This window comes from Panthera onca, chromosome B1 (genome assembly GCF_046562875.1).
Source record: "Panthera onca isolate mPanOnc1 chromosome B1, mPanOnc1 haplotype 2, whole genome shotgun sequence".
In the NCBI taxonomy this organism is placed as follows: domain Eukaryota; kingdom Metazoa; phylum Chordata; class Mammalia; order Carnivora; family Felidae; genus Panthera; species Panthera onca.
The window spans coordinates 9,815,140-9,825,168 of NC_138342.1; the positions used below are offsets into that span (position 1 = coordinate 9,815,140).

General features: G+C 59.0%; 1 protein-coding gene across 1 annotated transcript; it reads right to left on the reverse strand.

Annotated features, from left to right (window-relative positions):
* Positions 1-2,159: 2,159 nt before the first annotated feature.
* On the reverse strand, positions 2,160-4,947 carry NKX3-2 (NK3 homeobox 2). Its single transcript, XM_060655422.3, has 2 exons — positions 4,357-4,947; positions 2,160-2,837 (listed from the first exon to the last, which is right to left on the reverse strand). Exons 1-2 carry the CDS (start codon positions 4,820-4,822, stop codon positions 2,281-2,283), a joined length of 1,023 nt encoding a protein of 340 aa, XP_060511405.3. The 5' UTR covers positions 4,823-4,947; the 3' UTR covers positions 2,160-2,280.
* Between the last annotated feature and the right edge of the window lie 5,082 nt (positions 4,948-10,029).

Consider the following 10,029-nt stretch of genomic DNA (forward strand, 5'->3'; position numbering starts at 1 on the left):
ATGTCCCGAGGGCCTGTGCCTTTTTCCTTTTGCGGTTTGCTGTGTCCACAAACAGGAATCGGTTTGGTAAAGCCCAAGTCGCGACTGTCCACCCCGCTGCCTGCTGGGCTGAGTGGCCTGCAGACCCCTGGCCAAGGACTTTGGGCTACAAAGGCCTAGGGGTCTTGAGGCTGGAAAAGGTCACGGCCTGGGAGGAGGGCGGATCGGCCTTTCCGCGCCTGGTAAAATTGAAAGTAGCTGGGGCCTGGGTTTGGCGTTTCCCTGCTCCGGCGGCCGGCCGGCGGCCCCAAGGCCTCAGAGCCTCCAATGTGGCATTAACTCTTCCTTGCTCGACGCGGACCCGGCGGGAGGGGAGTGCAGCGGTGAGCATTTTGCTCTGGCCAGTCCTTGACAGCCTGGGGAGTCTGAACGGGGCCTGGGGGAGGGGGGGGGAAGGGTTGTGTTCATCTGTAAAAGGTAAATAATAAATAACCCTCTCCCCACTCATTCTCTGCTTCCGCCTTAGGCTTCTGTGTGGATCAGATGACACCGTGTCACAGAGAGAGTGGAATCGCTCTGGAACAAGGTAGAGGGCCATTTGCACCCTGCCTGGGTCAAAGCTCAGTTGGCCCTCCCAGGGGGTCCCCTCATTACAGCCTTGTTTGCCCCTAGTCGCTTTAGAATTTCAGCTTCTTGCTAGCCTATTCTCCAAACGAAATGAAGACAGGGTCACTTACAGAAACGCTCGGAAAGCCGAAAGCAGAGAGGACATGGGCAGGTGCAGAAGTCAGCAGGTTAGGAGGGGGTTGAAGCTGGGTGCAGGTTCAGTTATGAACGATTTCCAGACTCAGAAACCAGTCCCACGGAAAAAAATAATAATAAAAGGGAATCCTAGGCGTTTGCTCCCGATTTAGTGGGATTCATCTGTGACTTCTGCAAAATCTCCTAAATCGCCATTCCCTGAACTACATGGGTTTAAGCACTTTCTGAGGGGCTGGAAATACGGCCGCTTCCTCGAGGGGAGAGGCATTCTTGGTCCAGGACCGAAAAGTGGTTGGGAAAATGAGCCCCAGACATTTTCACGGTACTGGATTCCCCAAAGCCAGACGGAGAGAGGCTCAGAGAAAACACGGCGTCCAAGAGGGCATGTTAAACTAAAAGTTTATAAATTAAAGGAAAAAAAAGATAAAGCGAATAGAGCTTCCAAACTTCACAAATCTTTTTAAAGTTAATATTCTAGATGAGTGCACAGTGCCGTTAAGGAGGCAAAAAGCGACGAGGTTGACAGGATCATCTGTCTTCGGGGCAGGGAGAGGGATGACAGAATCCTGGGTCAGAACGCAAGAATCTCGGAGGATGGTCGGTAGGGACAGAGGGCCAGGTGGCTGAACAGCGAGGGATGCCATGGAAAGGCTGGTCAGGGATATTCACATTGAATACAAAAATAACCGTTATTTGAATACAAACAACTGAAAAGTGCTACAAGTTTTAACCTCCTTTAAAAAAATAAAAAGAAATACAGGAAAGTTTCTGTGAAGGGCTGCTGGGTTTGCCGTCTCCTGGTTTGGGGTTCCCAGGAAGCTCCCCAGTTGGTGGCGGCCCTGGACTTCGCAGGGGAAAGATTCCGGGGGGGATCTATGCCCTGCCCTGTGCTCAGAGGCTCCCGTCTTTACATTCAGCACCCAATAGGGCATCCCCACCCGAGCTCTGACATGGGGAGGGGTGGGGCAGAGGGCAGGAAAAGCAAACCTTTCACGGTTCAAATCAACCCCATGGCTTGGGGCTCCTTGGGGCTGCCAGGGTTCCGCACCTCTTTGATACAAATGCAATTTCCAAAAAAAAATAGATACGTCGATACACATAGATTGGTAGCATGGATACCATGAACTATTGTGGCCTAGCGCACGAAGCTCCCGGCTAGCCTGAAATTCTGGGGATTCAGGCTAAGTGATCTCCAGGAGTTCTTTCCGCTCCAGGGAAACGTGGTCTCCTGGCAGGTACAATCCACATCCAACTTTGTTGTGATAATAAATAATGTCCCAGAGCTTCCAGGCGGGCGACAGGGGAGCAAGGCCCCTTGGCCATAGGGTGCCTCTGTTCGAATTAGAAAAAGGCGCCCTCTCTGGACAGACTCAGTGCCGCTGCCAGGGCGCACTCCTGGAAGTCTGAGCCCAGGCTGGATTTCATCCTCCACTTGCCCCCTCCGCGGGGCGCCCCTGTGCAGAGCACAACCTGCACAGCCGTCCGCGGCCGTCCGGAACTGGGGCACAGGGATCATTTGCTGCCTCGCCCCAGGCCGGCTCACTGGGTGCCCGCGGCGGCTGCACACGTGGAGAGTGCCCAGCCGGGGAGGCAGTAGTAAGGGTAATAGTAGGAGGGCTGCAGCGGCAGCAGCGAGGGTGGCCGCAGCACCTCGCCGGGCAAGTACTGTCTCTGGTCGTCGCGTACGAGCACTTTCACCGCCACCTTCTTGGCGGCGGGCGCTGACGCCAGCAGGTCGGCGGCCATCTGCCGGCGCTTGGTCTTGTAGCGACGGTTCTGGAACCAGATCTTCACTTGCGTCTCGGTGAGCTTCAGCGACGCGGCCAGGTCGGCGCGCTCCGGCCCGGACAGGTAGCGCTGGTGGTTGAAGCGGCGCTCCAGCTCGAAGACCTGCGCGTGGGAGAAGGCGGCCCGCGAGCGTTTCTTGCGCGGCTTGGGCGCCGCGGGCTCCTCCTCCTCCTCCGCGCCGCCCGCCGGTCCGCCGCCGCCGCCGCCGCCGCCGCCGCCGCCGCCGCCGCCGCCTCGGCCGCACAGCGCCGGGACGCGTGCGCTTCCGGGGCCCACAGCGTCGTCCTCGGCCCTCGGGCTGCGGTCGCCTGCGGATCCCAGGGGGAACAGAAACAACAGACCGTCAGCGCCGCAGAGAAGCGAGGTCGGGCCTCGACCGTGGGGGTGGGGTAGAGTACGGAAGTACACTTTGATCCCCGACGCTTGGGGAGGGTGTGTAAGCCGCGGGTCCCCGGCAATCAGTCTCGGAACCCTGTCCCAGAGTTTCTCGCATTTAGGCCTGTCCTGCGAGGGAAACGGACTCAGCCGCCTCGTCCACGCTGCGTGGCCGACACCCAGCTCCTTGCCTTCTCTGGGCCCCAGGCTCCCCTCGGGATCGTGGGGCACTGGGGTCTGAGCACCTCCTCCGTTCTCGGCGCTGAGCCCTAGGGTTCTAGACTACTCCCCTCCCTGGGTTCCCCGGCCTCCCCGCACTCTCGCTTACACACACGGTCTCAGCACACAGCCGTCCACCGTACACAAGGGGATGGTGGGGGCCCGAATCCCCGGGACAGAAGTGTTCGGGACCTAACCCACCCACCCACCTACCCCCAAGCACCCGGAATTCTGCGGCGGCCGTGGCAACAGGCTGCTCCAAAGCCTTAGTGGGCTTCTCTCTCTCTCTCTTATTGCAGGCAAATGAGGGGAGGGCTAGGGACCGAGGGTGAAGAGAGGGAGGTGCCCCCGCTTGGGGTCCCTGAACCCCAATCCGACGCCAGCTCCTCAGCTTCCTCCTGGATCTCCACACAGCCCCCTAGCAGAGAGGTCCAGAGCTCCGGCCTCTGGCAAACACTATTTACTTGGAGCCAGCGTGAGGCCTACAGCGGCGTCCGGCCGACAGGGATAGGAACGGGGGTCTTTCCGACCAAATGACCTGCCGGCCCTAGCTGAGGCTGTCCCTCTCCCTGCTACCTTTGGGGTGACCCACACCAAGCCCTTCTGTCTTGAGCTAGCTGCAGCGTTTGTGGCCAAGGTCTTCGCTCCTCCGCCCTTCCCAGCTCTCCTGACCCTGGGGTCTGGGAGAGGTAAATAAGCCCCCCCCCACCCCCCAAAACCCAGGCTGGGTCGATGGACGACCTCGGTACCACTTAGGAGTCGCCCTCACCACCTATCCTTGAGCTGAGGGCCGGGCCCTGGGCGTTTCTGCTTTATGGGCCAGGGGCCAGGGCACTGGCTACCCGAGGTCTCTGGGCCCCGGCTCTTCCCTGCCGCTGATTCGGGGGATCTGGACCCAGACACGGCCGAAGCACTGGCGACGCACTTAAAGCCAGGGCGCGGCGTTTTTTTCCTAGCCCAGGCTAGGGCACATTTGTCCCTGGACCTCTCGGGCCTCACCGCAGGACGCAGAGCCCTGGGGAGTTTCTCGGTTCTCTCTCGGGCTCAGTTCCCGGAGGATCAGAGCAGTCCGCGCCAGCGCCAATAGCTTCGGTCCCCGACCAGCCACGGGGCCCCAGAGCTCAGGGTGCACACAGCAGGCCCACCCCACTCGGCGTGTTTGCCCTCCTCGCCCGACCCCTCCACCCCCACTACGCCCGGCCCGGCCCCCTTCCCCGCGAAGCCCAGGCAGACCTGAGACGCTGGCCGACATCTCGCTGTCGCTCCGGCCTGCGGCTTCCTCCTCCAGGTCCTTGGCGGCGGGCAGCTCGCAGACCGGCTGGCCGAGGCCCAGCGTCCCCCCTGCGCGGCCGGCCCCGCTGGCCCCCGGCGCGTCCGCACAGCGCCGCCCGCCCTCGTTCTCCTCGCTCAGCGCCGAGTCCGAGTCCCAAGCAACCAGGCTCTCCGCGGTCCGCCCTGCAGCCGTTCTGGTCCCCGCCGGCGACGCCAGCAGAGAGTCCTCCGCGCCCCCCAGAGCGCCCGCGTCTGTCTCCCCGAAGAGTCGCCAGCAGCAGACAGCGGGAGCCTCAGCCACTGGCACCGCGGTGCCCCCGGGCACCGGGCGCCCCTCTGGCGCGGGCAGCCCGCCGCGCTCCTCTTTCTTGTTGAGGATTGCCTGGATGGAGAAGGGCGTCAAGGTGTTGGCGCCGCGCACAGCCATCTGCGCCGCGGGCCGGAGCGGCCGGCCGGCCGGGCGGCTGGGGCGCGGGGCAGCTCCGAGCTGGACGGAGCGCGCGGGCCGCCGCAGCGCGAGTGAGCCGGGCGCGCGAGGCCCCTGCAGCCCACTCCTGCGCGGCCCAGCAGCCCCCGCCCCCCTCTGGCCCGGGATCAGCGCCGACCCTCACCCCCACTTCCGAGGCCCACCCCGCGCGGAGACCCCCTCCCCCCCAATCCAGCGCCAGACGCTCTCCTTTCGCAGCTCAGCTGGATTATCTCATCGCCTCGCGCCCTTAGGGGCGGGCCGGGGTCTGCCCCCTCCGAGGATGCGGAGGGCGGATCGGCGGGGCCCCCGCCGCGGCCGCAGTCCCCTTCTGGGCGCCTCCGGGGCGCACGGCCCGAGTCACTTTTTTCTTTGCGCCTCGGTCTCTTCCCGGGCTGCAGGATTTCGCTCCTGGCCCGTCCTTTCCCTCCCCGTTGGTCGGGCTCTTCCGGAGCCCACCCCCAGCGGCGGCGGCGACGACGGCGGCCTCTGGATTCCGAGAGGCGCGGGGCACCTTTTTACCCCCTGCTCTGGTTTTATCTGTTTCTTCTCTCTTTCCTTCCCCGGCGTTCCGCCGTATCCCCCCCTCCCGCCCGGGTGTCATTCCTCACCGCTGAGTGACAGCCTCGCGCCACGCCCCTTCACTGGGCCGTCCCGGGCCCTCCCGGCCGCCTATTGGCTGGCTCCAGCTGGGCGACGTTGACTTTAACAGACAAAACTGGGCACGTTGCGCCGAGAAAGTCAGGGTCTGACTTAACCCCTTTCCTCCCAAGCCCCGGTCCTCGAAGCATCCTCCGGCGACTGGGAGGCTCACCCACCCACACACTCTGGCCGAGAAACCACGTGTCTTACCGCTGCGGAAGGATCCGCCTATGCCAGCGCTTTTAGGGATCACGATATTTAATAGTCGAAATCTGGCGGCGGGAGTGTGGGGAGGGGGGAATCCAAAATAACGCAGTTCGGTAAATCGCGCGCGCAGTTTTCCGTTCTCTAGGAAGGTCCTAAGAGAAGAACAGAATGCTGCTGCTTTTGTTTAAAACCTCTATGTTACAGTTTCGTGGCTTCCTCATTGCTAATTCTTTCCGCTGAAATAATCAGTTAATTAAAATCATTAGAAATATTGTTTTTCCTTCTTCACCTTACTTTATTTGATTCGATTACTGTAGAGCAATCAAAAAGAAAAAAAGGTGGTACAGTTAGAGGACTAAAGTCAGGCGAGAAATGAGAAGGCATCTTTGGGAGAGTGTCTGGAAATCGCGCGGTCATTTCCCTGGACGGTTAATACTGAACTTAATTGGAACTTGTTACATTTTGCACCAGGATGGAGGAGGAAAAAAAAATCTTTCCATTTGTTCTTTACATATTCTTTTACTTGTGAGTTGAATGAGATTAGAAAAGATATGTGTTTGCTTAAAGGACTGTATAGAAATTACTGTAGCAATGATCTTGACTTGACATGAAATTCTCTTAAAAAGATAAGTCCTGGATTGTTTTACATAACAGAAGGAACCAAGCTAAGAAACACAAATATTGTGGCATGAAAACATTTGTTACTTATTTATGTTATTTATTTCTAAATAAAAAAATTTGCTCAAGTGACATATGTTACTGTCTTCCATACATTTTACCGAAGGTGTAACAACGCCAGAGACACAACTTGAACCACTGAGTATGTTTAGAGAACCGTGACTTTAGTTTAGTAAATGCTGGGATTGGTGTTGTTGGTGTCACTAAAATAAATAACATTTCCCCCTGTTGTTGCTGTTTCTTGTTGCGCACCGCAGGGTGAAATACATGCACTATTCATAGTTTTCGGGCTCAGGGTGTACGTTTGGGAGGGCTTTGCCGTGTCTACATTTTCCAGCACTTCAGCTACATGATGCTTTGTTGCATCCCACACACGGCGGTGCAGATCCGTTAGTGTACTTGGGTGAAAAATTCGCACTTGAAGAGATCATTGCCCTTTACAGCTCTTTAGGATTACATCACTTTTAAGGGAAAGGTGCTTGAATTTGGTGTTAGCATCTGGCCAGTGTAAGGAACGGACGCTCTTCAGGCCGGGAGGGGAACAGAACAGAATGCTCGTGAGGTTTCAAAAGAAAGCGTGTCCTTTCCTCCCTCCCGCTGACCTTTATTTACTCTGTAAATGACCTCCCTCCCCCACCATCCTGTTATTCTCTGGGGAGCGCATCCAGGAGGAGATTGACACAGGTCGCCCAGAAGGTGAGAGATGGGCAGGTGTGAACTGTGCGTCCCAGAACAGCTATGCGTTTGTGGGGCCAGGACCTGGTGTGGACAAACAATAGAGTTCCGCACCCACAGGCAACCGAGATGTTTTGGAGGTCGAATGACCTAGTATCAGGGTAAGTTTGGGGGCTGCACCAAGACTTACTTGAAAATAGTAACTACTATTTCCTTGCCCCTCACACGTATTTATTTTTTTTTTTTAAAGAAACCCAAATCACAGCAGGATCTGCCCTTTGCCAGTCTACGGCAGAGGCTGACAAGGCGTTAAAGAGGCAGTTCGGTGATTTTGAGTTGTCCGTTTTTCGTGCGTGCCCGGAGCGCAGGAAAGTGGCCGCATTCCGAGACTTCAGCAGGAGAAAGCGACAGAGACTCGTGTCACCTCCGGGCAACTGCGGCGGCTGAGGACCCGAAGGTCTGGTGAGTGGCTGCAGGCTGGGCCGGGAGGTGGGTAAAAGTACACCGGTCTCGACCTACAACTAGAAGCTGCTCCTGGTAAGGCGTTGGCAGGCGGGTGAAAAGGCTTTGGGGGACGGTGAGCAGACGTAGCAGTAGGCAGAGGTTGCCCGGGATACGTGCAGAGTCCAGGCCGGTGAGTGGGGGCGTGTGGCCACGGCTCCGCAGGTCAGCGCGCGTAAGGGCCGCGGGTCGGCGGGGAAGGGGCGCGGCCGCGCGGGCGCAGGGCCCCGCTTCCGGAGCTCGGAGGGCGGTGGGTCCCGGGCGCGGCCGCGAGCTCCTGGAACCCCGCGGCTGCCTGACCGCGCCTGACCTTCCGTCGGCGCCGCGCTCTGGCCTGGGCCGGCCCCGCGGATCGGCGGAGCCGGGAGCCCCGGCAGCCGGCCAGCCTTCGAGGAGGCGGCCGGGGATCTCCGCACCCGAGCCTTCCTCCCCGGCCCCTCGCCCGGCTCTCTCCTAGTCCTCCCCTCCTTCTTCCCCCCTCCCACCCCGCTCTCCGCTCCCTCCTCCGCAGTTGGGTTCTTGCGCGCCCCCTGCCCAGCTGCGCCCTCCCGCCCCGGGCACTGCACTGCCCCGCAGCGCTGCTGGGCGGCGAAGCCTGTGCGGGCCGCGGGCGCAGGGTGGGAGGGGGGTGCGGGAGACGTGGGGGCCGGGGAGGGGGGACCCGGCTCTCCCGCGCGCACCGAAAGCTGACGCGCACGTCCCGGCGCTCCCCCGGACCTGAGTCCGCCGGCATTTTCCCGCGGGGCCACCGGGGGCGCGCCCCTGCCGCCCTCCACCTGCGCCCTTGGCCGGCCTCGGTTTCCGGGGGAAGAGACCGCCTTCTGTGCCCGGAGTGGCCCGAGGGAGTGGGAGGCCACGCGGGACTCGGCCCTCAGACGCCGATGACCTTGACTGAAGTCACCTGCTTTCTCTAGGCCAAGGTTTCCAATCCTTTAAAACGAGGGCTTGTATCTGGTGCCCTACGAGGCCGCTGCGGAACGGCGCGAACTGGTGAGCAGGCGGGAGGGGGGAAGCGCGCAGGCCCGCGGAGCCAGGTCTAGGTAGAGGCTGCGCCGGGGACTGACCGCCTGTCTCCACCCGCACTTGTCCACCTCCACCTCCCCCAGGCTTCTGAGGGCACTTGAAGCACCCGCAGCACCCAAAGCCCCAAGCTCTATGCCGCTTTCCTGCCAGCAGACCTCAGCTCCTGGCCTCCCGCGTCAGGGCTTTTCACAAACGTGGCCCGGATGTATCAGTCGGAAGACAGCAGCTTTACTGTGGACCAAGGGAGTTTTACATTTAAACAAGTGTTGTTTACCAACGTGTACCAGCAGCCATGGCCTATTGTGTTATTTAACCTACACAACCCTGGGGGTGTGGTTAGTAGAAAACATTATTATCCCCATTTTATACGTCAGTAAACTGAGACGGGGTTTAAAAGTGGCGAAATCAGGATTCAGTTCTGACGTTGTCAAAAGCCAATCTGGTTGGGTTTTCTACTCTAACCGTTGTCTTCTCAAACCTTCACATTTATTCTCATTAAACGTTTTCCATGGCCTTCCCTACGCATTTCTATGCTACTCATTCATCAGAAAAGGAGCTCAGAACTTCAGGAAATCAAAGAAAGAATCCAGGCAGGCAAGTCTAACGATTTTTTCTGTTCCGGGCATTTGGAAATAAAGGACGCTAAGGCCTGCACATCTGAACCTAAACCTTGTTGTATACAAAGAAAGAAACACAGCATTATCATTATAATCAACAAACTAAACCGTGCGTAGAGGGAGACAGCCAGGTGATGGAAGTTGGTTGGGTTCAGAAAAAGGGGGACCTGTGTTTGCTCGCGGCTCTGGGATGCAGTGATACGACCTCACGAAAGACACTTTGGAACTTCGTTTTCCTACCTGTAAAAAGTCAGGACTGGAGATCACCTCTCCTGTTGAAAAAGCCCTGGGCGGACTCCCGAACCCGCCCGGGTACAGTGGAGGACGGGCGCCACCTAGCGGGCGCCCCTGAGGGATGTGTGGCGTACCCGTGTAGAGACGAGCCGGGATAAGCAGCTTAGGCAGGAAGAAAATGTTGGCTTCACAAAACGGGATGTCTTTGCTCCTAGTTTTCTGTTTCCAGAGCCTCACGTTGTCCGTGATGTAGTAGCGGGGGTGTTCCATTTTAAAAACTCACGCAGACGCGTTCGGGACCCCCCACTGGAGACTTTCCCACTCCAGGCCAGGGGAAGATTGGAGCCTGGAGGGACGCACACGGACCAGTTTCAGAATCGAAGTGGTTGCAGTGGGGAGAGCCCAGACACCTCCTGGCCTAACAGCCCCTCCATCCTCTGTGCTGGCTCCGCGGGCTGCCTCTCCAGAGTGCTGCCTCCAGGCTCCTGATGGATGGTCATATAGAGCGCACGCTCTCAGTGTGTTTAAATGGTGCGGTAGGAAGGTTTTTCTGTTTCTTCGGAAACCAATTTCTTCAGGACACTAATTGGG